Raw genomic sequence first — 15,579 nt, 5'->3', positions numbered from 1 at the left:
CTGTCAGGAGTTCAGAGAGCGGAGCAGTCAGAGTAGTTCTCTGATGAAAGAGAAATAGAAGACTGCTAGTTTGCAAATGTACTTAAAGTGAAAGCTGTATCATAAAAACTTTTTGCAGCTGCAATAATATAAAAAAAAATATCCCCAAAGGTCTTCATAGCCTTTAAATTCTCATTCTTCGTGCATTTAGAATTAGCCCATAATAAAGTAAAAAATATTGTGGATTTCTACCAAGGTTTTATGACTGCTTAATAATATATAACATTTCTTTAAGATTGATTTATTTAAAACAACTTTAAGAAGGTCACCGTGCTTTCAGAAAAACTTTTGATATGTTATAGAGACATACCAAAAGTTTTGATCGCTCTCTTTCCTCGCTGCACCAGACAGGAGCAAGAGGGACCCTTAGACTTTCTGTTGAGTCCATCTCGCTTACTATCCTGCAGCGAGGAGAGAGAACGCACTAAGAGAGGACTTCTCTCCCCTTGTGCTAGAGATCAGTGGGGGTCTCAGTGTTCATTATCAAAACTTTTGATATGTCCCTATTACATACCAAAAGTTTTATGGAAGCACAGTGACCCTTTAAAACTCTCTCGGAGGACGTAGAAACTGAATGTAAGGAACTATGCAGCTCTGCTGCAAACTATTTAAATCTCTTGTATTGTTATGCAGATTTACTTAAAGTATACAAGAATGAATTCTATATCCACTGTTTGTAGAAATAAACAGTAGACGCCCCTGGTAGACTAAGTAGAGAGAATTTTCACAGTGCCTACATATGTGTTGTTCATGTACATTTTCTCCCAATGTGACATGTAACAGGCTCCAGCGTTTCCCTCAGAAGTGAAAGATCTGACAAAAAGAATCCGTACAGTTATTATGGCAACAGCTCAGATGAAGGAACACGAAAGAGATCCTGAAATGTTGATAGATCTACAGTATAGCCTGGCCAAGTCATATGCAAGTACACCTGAGCTGAGAAAGACCTGGCTGGAGAGTATGGCCAAAATCCATGTGAAAAATGGGGACTACTCAGAGGTGGGTGCCTTATGGTAGTGAGCTACTGCCTAGAGTTGACCACTGTGCCGACTTGTATGCTGACGAAATACATCATGAAATGCACAAATGTTATGAGAGGTTTCAGTAACTGAATAATGAAAAATTTGTTTATACTTTAGACATCAATTATAGAATCCAAATTGAAGGGGGTTTTCCAGGAACTAGCAAATGATGATCTCTCCCTAGGATAGCTCATCAATATGCGATTGGGAGCAGCACTACGGTAATCAGGCGTGCCCGCTACACAGTGGATGGAGTTGGGTAGTTCCTGTGCCTGCTTTTGTCGCCATAGTTCCTCAAAAGGGATAATCAATTAGGGATCTAGGAGTTGAACCTCCGCCCATCTGATATTGATGACCTTTATTTACTGTGTTCTAAATTTAACCATTTGTATTTTCTTTATTAGATGTAGAGCTTCTAATAAAGATAATGATCTGCTATTTTTATATCACTTTTTGCCGGGTCAGGTTAATTTAGATTAATTAAGGCTACTTGCAAAGGCATTCTGTCAGCATTTTGCATCCATATTTGTAAGACAAAACCAGGAGTGGCATCTTAACCAAGAGCAAGTGCCTCTTCAGTGTTTTGGACCCACTCCTGGTTTTTTACTTACTGTACCAATACTGATCCAGAATAGTGACCAAAATACTAAAATTGTATTCCAATTTGCATAAGGTGTGTGAAACATTTTTGGATGATTTAAAGGGGTAGTAGGTAGTGACTGAGTATATCCAGGTAAAGGGATTTCTGGGATTTTTAATGGATCACCTATCCTTAGGAAGGACCAAGAATGTATGATTGGTGTGAGTTCAATCTCTGGAAATCACACAGTTAGCAGAATGAAGGGCCATGACACCTCATTGAGCAGCTATGCCAGGCACTGCCATGTTCTTTCTGCTAATCAATGGGTGCTCTAGGGCTCAGAGCCCCACCAATCATGCATTGGTGGCCTGTCCGAAGAGGAGATCTTCACATGCACACATCAACACTAGGTCAAGTTTTATAGGAAACTGATTAATCAATCATTGTGGTTTTGGAGTATGAGAGGTGATTTGTGAAGAAGCAGACAAACATGAAGAGAGAATACAATGTAACAACTCAACTGTAATCTATCAGTCATGAATTTATATTACCACATGAAGCTGTCAGCTTAGGTACTGTAGGTTGGAGTATCGGCAACCCAACTATTCACTGTCATTTCTATAAAAAATATATCAGCTGATGATACATTTTTGCAATGAGCATACAGTATAAAAGTCTATTTAGTGTGTTGTATACACATAAAGAATAACAGCTCTGTTCTGTCTTGGATACCCCAAATTGTAAGTTCTAGGTTCTAGACCCCTTTGAGACATGTGCCTCTAGTACTGTGATGGCTAACCTCTGGCACTCCAGCTGTGGTAAAACTACAACTTCCAGGATGTACACTTGCTTAAATGAGTGGAGCATGCTGGGAGTCGTAGTTTCACCACAGCTGGAGTGCCCGAGGTTAGCCATCACTAGAGTCTATTATTTCCCCAGTGACACCTGCAGCTCAATATTCTTACAGGCTTTATGTGGATCACTGTTAGGATCTGTTCTCACATGTTAAGAAGGAAATATTTATCTGAGATCAAAAGATTGAAATAAATTCAAGTGATCTGAATATACAGTACAGACCAAAAGTTTGGACACACCTTCTCATTCAAAGAGTTTTCTTTATTTTCATGACTATGAAGGCATCAAAACTATGAATTAACACATGTGGAATTATATACATAACAAACAAGTGTGAAACAACTGAAAATATGTCATATTCTAGGTTCTTCAAAGTAGCCACCTTTTGCTTTGATTACTGCTTTGCACACTCTTGGCATTCTTTTGATGAGCTTCAAGAGGTAGTCCCCTGAAATGGTCTTCCAACAGTCTTGAAGGAGTTCCCAGAGATGCTTAGCACTTGTTGGCCCTTTTGCCTTCACTCTGCGGTCCAGCTCACCCCAAACCATCTCGATTGGGTTCAGGTCCGGTGAGTGTGGAGGCCAGGTCATCTGGCGCAGCACCCCATCACTCTCCTTCATGGTCAAATAGCCCTTACTTTCAAAGTTTTCCCAATTTTTCGGCTGACTGACCATCATTTCTTAAAGTAATGATGGCCACTCGTTTTTCTTTACTTAGCTGCTTTTTTCTTGCCATAACACAAATTCTAACAGTCTATTCAGTAGGACTATCAGCTGTGTATCCACCTGACTTCTCCTCAACGCAACTGATGGTCCCAACCCCATTTATAAGGCAAGAAATCCCACTTATTAAACCTGACAGGGCACACCTGTGAAGTGAAAACCATTTCAGGGGACTACCTCTTGAAGCTCATCAAGAGAACGCCAAGACTGTGCAAAGCAGTAATCAAAGCAAAAGGTGGCTACTTTGAAGAACCTAGAATATGACATATTTTCAGTTGTTTCACACTTGTTTGTTATGTATATAATTCCACATGTGTTAATTCATAGTTTTGATGCCTTCAGTGTGAATCTACAATTTTCATAGTCATGAAAATAAAGAAAACTCTTTGAATGAGAAGGTGTGTCCAAACTTTTGGTCTGTACTGTATATATATATATACATATATATATATATATATATTTTTTTTTTTTTTGTTTAGGCTGCAATGTGTTGCATCCATGTAGCTGCTCTAGTTGCTGAATTCCTCTACAGAAAAAGTAAGTTATGACGTGCTAATGTGTAGTATTATGAGGGTATATATATATATTATTATTATTATTCGCCTATTTTTGGCGTAGAAAATGGTCTAAATTTAAGCCAGCTAGGAAGCTGTTGTAGATTTAGACCGGTGGTGAATGCGCTGAAGTTATGTAGAGGCTGGTGCCTCTTTATAACTTCGGCAGATCCACCACCATAGCACAGGATTATTAAAACGCCAGTCTTAATAAATGACATCCTATGTGTTTATGAGATTATTTGACCCGCCATTGTGTCTTATGTTAAGGCCCCTTTACAGTGCTCGATGGAGCAAATGATTGTCAAGAAGAAAGCGTTCCTTCCCAACAATTGTCTTCTCGTTAGTGGAGGTGACCGCTGCATTTACATCAGTTGATGAGGAGTGATCGCTAATGCCATCGCTCGTCCCCAAACAGAATCATTGCTTGTGGGCATTAGAGTACTCTATAGACAGCACGGCAAATAAAGATTTAGGTGACAGATCTATTGCCTGATGAATGAGCATTTCGCTTGTTCATCAGGTAATTGGCGCCACCTTTAAACGGGCCAATTATCTCTAAGGAGAATTCGTACAAACACTCGTTGCCGATAATCTGCCCGAATATCAGGCAGTGCAAAGGGGCCTTTAGTGTTATTTTTGTGACTTTTTGACTTGCCACTTTGTCATTAGTACTTTATAAATATTTATATTATTATTAATATTGTGAATCGTGCACTTTCTATCAGTGTCGGACTGGTGTGCCTAGGGCCCACTAGTAGAATGACTCTGGAGGCCCACCCTATATATGCAAATATCACAAATAAAAAATTTTAAGCCTTCAGAATGCTGTTGTTTTTTTTTTTTTTTCATCATAGCATTTCAAGATCCATCTTTTTCTTTTCCCACTCACATAGCTCTACTAGGCTTACTTTATTAGTGCCACAATGTGGGGGTACATATCTTTTATTGATAAAATTTTAATTCAATTTTTTTATTTATTTTTTGTGAGGGGGAGAGTAAATCATAAATAGTTTTTTCACTGCAAAATGCTTTATGGAAAAAAATTTGTGTCATCGCATAACTTTTTCATTTGTCCACCAATGTTACTAAATGACAGAGCTACTGCTAAAAAAAAAAAACAATTGTAATGGCATGTAATGCACATATAGGATTTCCAGTTGTGGTCAACACTTTCCATGCTGCAGTAGGGAAAACCTCTCTAGTGCAATGAATGGGCCTGAATGCCACTGCAATTTTATTTAATGAATCATTTTTAGCAGTAGCAGTTCAGCACTGTATGTGTCAAAGGGAAGGAGATCATTTTGCTTTTGTTTTTTTAACAATGTATTGTTACACCAGTTTCACCTTTGCATTTAGAAAGCCGGCAGGTTGTTGGAGATCACAGTATGTGGCATAGTTGGATAATGCTGTGAACCGCTGGCATGCGCCACTTTTTGTCTGAATGAAAGCCGCCATTTCTGCCAAAAACCAGCCGAATTCCTATGGGATTATGGGATTCCATAAAAATATTCTTCTAAAAAAAGAGGACTAAATAAAGTAAAAAAAAAAAAAAGGAAACCCTGCTCTCCTGGTGTGGGGAGAACTGATCTGGTAGCCCCTGTACCAGAGAAGGGTGACATCCCTGTGCAGTTGCACACCACTAAGCCTGACCCTGCTCTCCACACTTTACACTCTAGAGCAGACTCAGTACTTAACTTGCAGTCCACTCCCTCGCTCCGCTCCTGCTGTCTCTGCCTTGTGATATCATGCGCAGTGTGCAGCATGCCTGCTGGTGCTGCCCTATTCTTTAAAGTGACCACCGCTGGAAATAGCTTTTCCTGTGGTGGTTCCCTGTCTTTTCACATCTGAAACTGTGTCTTTAGAACACAGATATAGTTTAAAGTTCTGCCGCTGTCTTACCCGCCTCTCAGGGGGCCATACTGGTTATAGGATCTCCAGCAAGTGGGTGCGGGGCACAGAAATGCAGTGACAGCGCTTGCTTGCACAGAGTAGAGGACAGAAAGACCCTTTACTGATTAGCTCAGGGGCCCACCGAGGGATTCACCGGCTCCCCAGTGGGCCAGTCCGAGCCTGCTTTCTTTTACAAATAAAGCTGGCCATAAATGGAACATATGTGTCTCCAGCACAAAAATATTTAATGCATTTGAAAAAAAAGTGCTATTAAAGTTTAGATCAATTCTGGCCCAAAAGTATCACCTGGATCAGCAACAGTGGCATAGTCTGTAGTGTTGACTTGCCAGCATTGTGGAATGATGTAGATCCCAGTTTATTCCCTGGTGGGATGTACAGTATATGCTAGCATACTAGTTACCATACCATGGTGAACCAGAACCGTGTCACCCATTAGGATGAGATGAAGTTGGTCCACATAGACAGAGGGAAGTTCGCAGATGCCTGTTTGGTGCAGTTATAAAGACTTTTGGTGGCAGTCCGATACCCGGCACCACCGCTTATCAGCTGTTCTGCCAGTCCTAGAAATAACACAGAGAACGGAGGTGGAAACAAAGCTCTTTCCAGTGTGTAGTGGCTGTGCTGGGTTACTGTAACCCAGCTCCCATGCTGAGAAGGGCTGATTGATATGGGTACCGGGTGTTCGACCCCCACCAACCCATTATTTGTCATTTTTACTTTCTGCCAATAGCCATGTGTGAATCCATTAACCTCTCTAAGAGTCACTCAAGATTATCACTTTTTCCTAATATTAAATTTGGACAATCCATACCTGTTAAAAGGGTCCCTGGACAAGCAATTGTCACAAAACATCGCCTTGCTGAAATCCCCATTGATCAGCTGTAATCATTGGGATCAAATGGCAGTAAGTGTTCAGTTTCCCTGCAGCGCCACCGCAAGGGAAAATATGCATTACACAGTGCCCATTCAAATCAGTGGGTTGTCTGTGTAATGCAGGACAGGACAGGTACTCCAGAGTAAGGCTGAGTTCACACGGGCGAGATTTCCACGCGGGTGCAATGCGGGAGGTGAACGCATTGCACCCGCACTGAATCTGGACCCATTAATTTCTATGGGGCTGTGCACATGAGCTGAGATTTTCAGGCATCACTTATGCGTTGCGTGAAAATCGCAGCATGCTCTATATTGTGCGTTTATCACGCAATGCAGGCCCCATAGAAGTGAATGGGGCTGAGTGAAAATCACAAGCATCCGCAATCAAGTGCAGATGCGGTGCGATTTTCACGCATGGTTGCTAAGATAACAGTCTATTCACTGTATTATTTTCCCTTTATAACATGGTTATAAGGAAAAATAATAGCATTCTTTAATACAGAATGCTTAGTAGGTGGTCAATTGAGGGTTAAAAAATAAAAAATAATTAACTCACCTTCTCCTCTTGATCGCGTAGCTGCCAGTCTCTTCTTACTTCTTTAATCATGAGCTGCCGGCTAAAGGACCTGTGGTGACGTCAGATCACATGGTCCAATCACATGATCCATCAAAGGTGTTTGCCGTCGCTAATCAAAAGTGAATGACTGAAAAGGGGTATACGGCTTAGAGAAAATAACAAAACTTTACTATTATATCAACATTAAAATAGAATTATCCCCTAACAAATTATAAATATAACAAGGGCTGGTTTTGGTGGGTGGCTGATGTGCTACAGGACGGATGCTCAATCGTGTTCGTGACCTACGCTGGGCACCACCACGTCCATAGGGCAGCACAGCACACTCACAAACCAAAGTGAGAAGTCAGGCTGGGATTCTTGTATATACAGTACAGACCAAAAGTTTGGACACACCTTCTAATTCAAAGAGTTTTCTTTATTTTCATGACTATGAAGGCATCAAAACTATGAATTAAGGGCTCTTTCACACTTGCGTTCTTTTCTTCCGGCATAGAGTTCCGTCGTCGGGGCTCTATGCCGGAAGAATCCTGATCAGTTTAATCCTAATGCATTCTGAATGGAGTGAAATCCGTTCAGGATGCATCAGGATGTCTTCAGTTCCAGAACGGAACGTTTTTTGGCCGGAGAAAATACTGCAGCATGCTGCGCTTTTTGCTCCGGCCAAAAATCCGGAACACTTGCCGCAATGCCGGATCCGGAATTAATGCCCATTGAAAGGCATTGATCCGGATCCGGCCTTAAGCTAAACGTCGTTTCGGCGCATTGCCGGAGCCGACATTTAGCTTTTTCTGAATGGTTACCATGGCTGCCGGGACGCTAAAGTCCTGGCAGCCATGGTAAAGTGTAGCGGGGAGCGGGGGAGCAGCATACTTACCCGGGAGCCGCACGGACTGTAAGTATACCGCTCCCCGCTCCTACTATGGCAACCAGGACTTTAATAGCGTCCTGGGTGCCATAGTAACACTGAAAGCATTTTGAAGACGGTTCCGTCTTCAAATGCTTTCAGTACACTTGCGTTTTTCCGGATCCGGAGTGTAATTCCGGCAAGTGGAGTACACGCCGGATCCGGACAACGCAAGTGTGAAAGAGCCCTAACACATGTGGAATTATATACATAACAAACAAGTGTGAAACAACTGAAAATATGTCATATTCTAGGTTCTTCAAAGTAGCCACCTTTTGCTTTGATTACTGCTTTGCACACTCTTGGCATTCTCTTGATGAGCTTCAAGAGGTAGTCCCCTGAAATGGTCTTCCAACAGTCTTGAAGGAGTTCCCAGAGATGCTTAGCACTTGTTGGCCCTTTTGCCTTCACTCTGCGGTCCAGCTCACCCCAAACCATCTCGATTGGGTTCAGGTCCGGTGACTGTGGCGGCCAGGTCATCTGGCGCAGCACCCCATCACTCTCCTTCATGGTCAAATAGCCCTTACTTTCAAAGTTTTCCCAATTTTTCGGCTTACTGACTGACCTTCATTTCTTAAAGTAATGATGGCCACTCGTTTTTCTTTACTTAGCTGCTTTTTTCTTGCCATAATACAAATTCTAACAGTCTATTAAGTAGGACTATCAGCTGTGTATCCACCTGACTTCTCCTCAACGCAACTGATGGTCCCAACCCCATTTATAAGGCAAGGAATCCCACTTATTAAACCTGACAGGGCACACCTGTGAAGTGAAAACCATTTCAGGGGACTACCTCTTGAAGCTCATCAAGAGCATGTCAAGAGTGTGCAAAGCAGTAATCAAAGCAAAAGGTGGCTACTTTGAAGAACCTAGAATATGACATATTTTCAGTTGTTTCACACTTGTGGAATTATATACATAACAAACATGTGTTAATTCATAGTTTTGATGCCTTCAGTGTGAATCTACAATTTTCATAGTCATGAAAATAAAGAAAACTCTTTGAATGAGAAGGTGTGTCTAAACTTTTGGTCTGTACTGTATATGATCCCAGTACCTTGACCACATCTATACACATACGGGGTCACTGTAGGTAATAGAAGGGATCTGCACAAATTAAATCCCCCAGGAACCCCCTCTCTGCTGAGCTCCAATTATGAATAGCCTAACTGGCCCTGCCTAGTAACACTAGCCCTGCTCGACGCGTTTCTGAATATTCTATAGCGAACTTTTCATCAGGAGCACGGAGGGCATTATATGCAGAGGCATATAAATAACTTGGTGAATATGGGCAACAAGTATAAACGTGTGGCTGACAGGAAACGTATGAATGGTCCGGACCTAAGTCCTTCTTTGAAGTTGGGTCCAAGGTTTATTGGTCCATATAAGATCACTGCCATTATTAATCCTGTAGCTTTTCGTCTTGAACTTCAGGCTCTGAAAATTCATAATGTGTTTAACAAATCTTTGTTGAAAAGATATGTTAAACCTTTTGAGCCGTCTTCCTTGCCACCCGCTCCTGTCATGGTGGATGGCAGTTTGGAATTCCGGATCGCCAAGATTATAGACACTCGAGTTCTCCGTAGATCCCTTCAGTATCTTGTTCACTGGAAGGGTTATGGACCAGAGGAGAGGATGTGGGTACCGGCATCTGACATGAATGCCAGTCGTTTGGTGAAAGCCTTTCACAGGTCTCATCCAGATAAGGTTGGTCCTGGGTGCCCGGAGGTCACTCGTAGAAAGGGAGGGGGGAACTGTCACGGACGTACCGAGGCATACGGACGTTCCCGCGACAGGTGGCAGGAGATCTTTGAGACTGGCAACACGTGGTTTGATCTGACATGTTTTCCTTTTGGATCAAATGACGTCTGTGTTGTTTCTGGTGCTTGCCACATCTTCTTTCCCCAGGTGTGGCTATTGTGGTCATTTAACCTTCTCTATTTATTGTTGTTTCTCCCACTATGCTATGCGGTTTATAGCTTCTGTTGGACTTATGGTTAGCTTGTGTTTGGTTCTCGGCTGAGTTCCTGGTGCTACCAAAGCTTTATTGAAGATAAGTGTTTGCTTTCCCTTTTGTATTTTGTTTATTATATATATATGTGTGTGTGTGTGTGTGTGAGACTTCTGTTCGTCCTTCCCTTTGGAGGAACAGGTAAACTCAGTCCTGACATTAGTTCCAGGGTCCTATAGGGTGAGATAGGATTCTAGGTATCTGGTGTATGAAATTGCCTACCTTTGGGGCCTGTTCATACTGGTAGTCTGTCAGGACTGGAGTTAGGGCTTTCTCTAGGAGGTGTCCATCTTCCTTCCCTAGTTTCCAGTCCTTATTTCCTCACCCTTTTCCCTCCTATGCTCGGTGTGGTGTTTTCCTCCCACACGCGAGCGTGACAATCCCTTTAACGGAAACAGACAGAGGGCCTTGTGAAGCTTTATGTAGACTGCTTTCGCGAGGCTAGAGTCAAACTTGCATGCTAATAAATAGTGGGGCAAATTTACTAATCTTACAGATGGTGTACGCTTAGACAGGTTTATCCCAGTAGCTCAGTCTGTGTGTTAAATCTGGTGTGGGGATAGACACTTTCGTATAGCTTTATACCACTTATCAGCTTAGTTTAAAACAGAACTTTACCACAATTTTGGCGCTCCATGTCATACATCAGGACACGCCTCTTTTCATGTGAAGTCACTTCCTTTTTCTGGTAAGCCACACACCCCTTTTGGGCTACGCAAATATAATTTCTCTAAAACTAGATGTGCCAAATTGCTCCACACGTTGGTGCAGTTTATCCCAGAATCACGTTGGTAAATGTGGGCCAATGTCTTGTGTGGTAGCTTCGTTGTGAGTTTAATAATCCTGACTAGTCATTTCTTTTATGTCAGAACTCTTTCACAGTGGCTGTTCTATATTCAAGAAGATCACACCCAATATTGATGAGGAGGCAGCCATGAAAGAAGATGCCGGCATACTGGACGTCTACTACAGCGAGGTAAGGATGCACTGCTTCCTTTTGTGGAGTTTCCCAGATCTTTACCTCACATGGATCCAGAGATCTCCCCATTCATTGCTGTAATTGCTTTGAAAGATTTGTTTCAAGCTGGCAGTTCAGGGGGTGTGGACTTTGTCATGGGCGTGCAGTTGGGGGCAGTTAAAGGATGAAACTGAGCATGTATGTAAACTTCAGTGAGCTGGACAGAGAATTTAGAAAAAGAGCAAACAGCAGGTGGCGCTACTCAGATTTTAGTGAATAACTCACTGGCTATACTAAATTTTTTATTACATGCAGTTACAAATGTATTCAGGTCTAGGTGCTGGTTTGAAAAATTTTGAATATTTTTCATGGGGCAACCCCTTTAAGCAGCTTGATAGCCAAAGCACTAGAATAGATCCACAATGGCTTCCAACCTATAACACGTGTCACTTCTATGTTAAAGGTTAAACAATTTTTACAAAAATTACTAAAGAGAGATTCAGTACAAAGGAAAAGGTAGGCAAGAAGTTAGAATCGGTGTTAATTTCACACCAAATGAACCCTAATATGATGGCACTTACAAGGAGAAAGTTTTATTTATTAGCTTTTGTAGCGGCAGAGTTTAGATAAGTTATAAATGCTCTTTGTGAGATCCTGGGCAACTCTCCTAAACTGTCTAAGATAACAAGCTGCTTTGTTTACTGTACCCATAGCCAAACGCAGAGTCAGGTGTCCAATGATAAAAGCGAGGCATCAAAGTTTACAAGGAACCTGTCACATTCAACATGATGTCTGAGCTGCAGGCAGCATGTTATAGAGCAGGAGGAGCTGAGCAGATTGATATATAGTTTTAATCGGGAAAGATTCTGTAAAACTTTTATTTTATTCATTTAAATTTCTGCTCATTCTGGGTGTTGAAGTCCGGGAGGCGGTCCTATCAGTGATTGACAGCTATCTCTGTATACACAGTCATAGAGGAAGGGCTGAAAGGTTGATTTATGACTACTGATAAGGTCTACAGTATATTGAACTGTTTTGCTTGCTTGGGAGGTAGGGAACTATTACTCATGTTATCCCATGAATAATGTAAAAAAATAAAAAAAAATTATTTTTTTTTTTAAAATAAATACATGCATAAAAAAATACATGCATAAAATACATGCATAAATAGATGCATAAAAAAATAAAAATCGGACCGCATATAGGACATGACAATGTCTTTCTAACAAAGCTAGAATCACATGGATCCAGAGATCGCCCCATTCATTGCTCTGCTCCATTTATATCAATCTGACAGCTCAGGGGGAGTGTCTTTTCTGCTGCAGCTCAGGGGGCGTGTCTCAGCTCTCCCTATCACAGCTCTGGAGGAAGTTGAATGATGGAACTGAGCATGTGCGGCCATCACAGTGAGCAGGTCAAAGAAATAAGAAAAAAAAACTAAGAGCAGGTGGCGCTATACAGATACATTTTATTAAATAACTTAGTGGCTATGCTAAATTTTTTAATAAATACATGCAATTACAAAAGTATTCAGATCCAAGTGCTGGTTTGAAAACTGTAGAATATTTTTTGTGGGGCAACCTCCTTAACTTCCCAGCTTAGGCTGGGTTCACATGTGAGCCTTTGAACTCCGGCAGCGTGTTCCGGCGGAGGAACAAACTGCTGGAGTTTACTGTATCCATCACAGCGGAACGCCCGCCGATCAGCTGTTTGAGAAGACAGAGACACTCCCAGGTCACAGCACAGACTGCGGCACTGGCAGATAAAGACCAGGAAGCAGTGAGCACAGAACACACACAGGGAGTCCAGCATTCACCACTGCTTGTTCCTACTGTACTATTGAGCGCTTCCATAATGGAAGCGCTCATTAGTATTTGCACCATAAGAAGCGCCTTTATTTTTCCCCCAGTTTTAGGGCTCATGCACACGTATGTATTTTGCGGTCCGTAATCCCCCATCATTGGTGGCCAGTACGGCCCCACATCCCCCCCCTAGTTAAAATCACGTTCCGAATCCCCCATCATTGGTGGCCAGTGCGGCCTCACATCTCCCCCCCCTAGTTAAAATTACATTCCCCCATCATTGGTGGCAGTGGAGAGTTCCGATCTGAGTCCCAGTTTAATCGCTGGGGCTCCGATCGGTAACCATGGCAACCAGGACGCTACTGCAGTCCTGGTTGCCATGGTTACTTAGCAATTTTTAGAAGCATTATACTTACCTGCAAGCTGCGATGTCTGTTTAAAATACGGATGACATCCCTGTGCATTCTGTATTTTGCCTCTTTAGGCCTGGGCTACACTGCAACTTTTTGTAGCACAACTGAATAATTGTAACTATTGAACTACAGCTTCAGTCCAGATGAATGCATTCAGTTGAAAGCAATCCTGTGGACTGCAGCTCCCACGATCAGATAGGGATGACCTGTCAAGAAGATAGGTTATCAGTATAAAAATTTTGGAAAACCCCTTTAATATTAATTAACAAAAAATAATATAGTAATAATTGAGAGTGAAATAGACACTGAAGGTACAAAAAATCCTGAAAGATGCACATATTGGGGGTCATTTATGGTGTGGCAGAATCTGCGACTTCTTCCCTGCTCATGCCAGTTCTAAAAAAGTGGGCGTGGAAGGGGGCATTTACTGCATCTGGTTTAGGCATATGAAATGGTCTAAATGTAAGACAGCAAAGAAGCTGGCTTACATTTGGAATCGGTGCTTGATGCGCCAAAGTTGAGGCCAGTGCCAACATTTTTATACTGATAACCTATCTTCTGGACAGGTCATCCCTATCTGATCATGGGGGCTGTAGTCCACCGGATTGCTTTCAACTGAATGTATTAATCTGGACTGAAGCTGTAGTTCAATAGTTAAAATCAATCAGTCGTGCTACAAAAAGTTGCAGTTCTCTTATTATGTTCTCCTAACACCCTTCACTATGCATACATCTGCCCCAATACCTGTTTTTCATGTCTCTGCTTTCTTTCACCCTGTCTGGGCATCAGACTATCCTGGCAAATCTGTTTACTTTCCTAGTCTCGTATTTTGTTGAATAGGTAACTTTATTGATAAAACCTGGCTGCACTGCACAGTGATGAGTCACAGGCTGGACATGCCCCCACTGCTCAGTCTACAAGAGCTACTCCCACTACATGTCGCCATGTTACTACATACATGAATCCTGCTAGTCTATTTCTCACTCAGTATCTAAATGACATCACTGACAGTCCACAGGCTCTTCCCTCACCATCTCCAGAATGAGTGCAATAAACAGTTTGAATCAGCAAGCATATCGAGGTCTGCATTTTGAGGATCAGAATATGACCTGTTCTATCTTTTGTGGAACTGACACACTGATAATGTTCAGGTGATTTCCACATCCGTGGTCCCAGAGCATGCGCAGTAGTGTGCAGGCATCAGGACCAGGGAAGGCCGGCAGGAGGCGGTGATGTCAGCGATGACGCTCCGTCTCCTGCTTCTGAGAGGAAAAGAAGAAGATGGTGCTGGAGCGGAAGAGCTGAAAACCCAACAGGAGCGGTCACGTGACCATGAAGAGGACTGTGGAAATGCTGCTGCTGCGGCGGGTAAGTATGGCTGTCCTATTCTTGGTAGGACCGGAGAACCCCTTTAACAAAGTTCTGGTTGGTATGGGATGCGCTTAAAGGGGTTATCTGGCAACTTGATATGGATGGCCTATCCTCAGGAAAATAATCTTGAAGAGCAGTTGCGAGTGAGGGAAACCAAATATGTGGGTGATTTTATTAAGGAGACCTAATTAAATGGGAGAAGCACAGGAAAACGATTAGACCCATTTGATAAATGAAGCTCAGGAAACACTTTATTTCCAAATCAAAAACAGCTCTATGAATCTGACATTACTGGAAAAGCTTTGGCAACAATCATATCAAACTATGTAGATTAAAACATGCGGTAGCTATTAAGGTAATTTACTGTATAACTCATAAGAGATTTGATCGACTTTTGTTAATTACTACAAAAAGCTTTATTTTTCAAAGTGAATTTAGTGGGTAAAGTCAACATAATATATCTTGTATATAATATACAGTACAGACCAAAAGTTTGGACACACCTTCTCATTCAAAGAGTTTTCTTTATTTTCATGACTATGAAGGCATCAAAACTATGAATTAACACATGTGGAATTATATACATAACAAACAAGTGTGAAACAACTGAAAATATGTCATATTCTAGGTTCTTCAAAGTAGCCACCTTTTGCTTTGATTACTGCTTTGCACACTCTTGGCATTCTCTTGATGAGCTTCAAGAGGTAGTCCCCTTAAATGGTCTTCCAACAGTCTTGAAGGAGTTCCCAGAGATGCTTAGCACTTGTTGGCCCTTTTGCCTTCACTCTGCGGTTCAGCTCACCCCAAACCATCTCGATTGGGTTCAGGTCCGGTGACTGTGGAGGCCAGGTCATCTGGTGCAGCACCCCATCACTTTCCTTAATTCCTTCATGGTCAAATAGCCCTTACTTTCAAAGTTTTCCCAATTTTTCGGCTGACTGACTGACCTTAATTTCTTAAAGTAATGATGGCCACTCGTTC

At 42.0% G+C, this 15,579-nt stretch overlaps 1 protein-coding gene across 3 annotated transcripts in view; it reads left to right on the top strand.

The window, feature by feature from the left end:
• Positions 1–15,579, top strand: part of DOCK11 (dedicator of cytokinesis 11) — a 291,743-nt gene that overhangs the window by 206,828 nt on the left and 69,336 nt on the right. For 2 of the 3 annotated variants that reach the window (XM_040406100.1, XM_040406099.1), the window contains 3 exons: positions 823–1,038; positions 3,698–3,755; positions 10,924–11,030. In XM_040406100.1, the coding sequence (XP_040262034.1) occupies positions 823–1,038; positions 3,698–3,755; positions 10,924–11,030 (381 nt within the window). Of the gene's footprint in view, positions 1–822; positions 1,039–3,697; positions 3,760–10,923; positions 11,031–15,579 lie in introns of all 3 variants that reach the window. The other variant, XR_005774010.1, reaches the window with a different exon arrangement.

This window comes from Bufo bufo, chromosome 8 (assembly GCF_905171765.1).
Source record: "Bufo bufo chromosome 8, aBufBuf1.1, whole genome shotgun sequence".
In the NCBI taxonomy this organism is placed as follows: domain Eukaryota; kingdom Metazoa; phylum Chordata; class Amphibia; order Anura; family Bufonidae; genus Bufo; species Bufo bufo.
The sequence above is the reverse complement of the archived record's forward strand: the minus strand, read 5'-3'. Positions and strand labels throughout refer to the sequence as shown.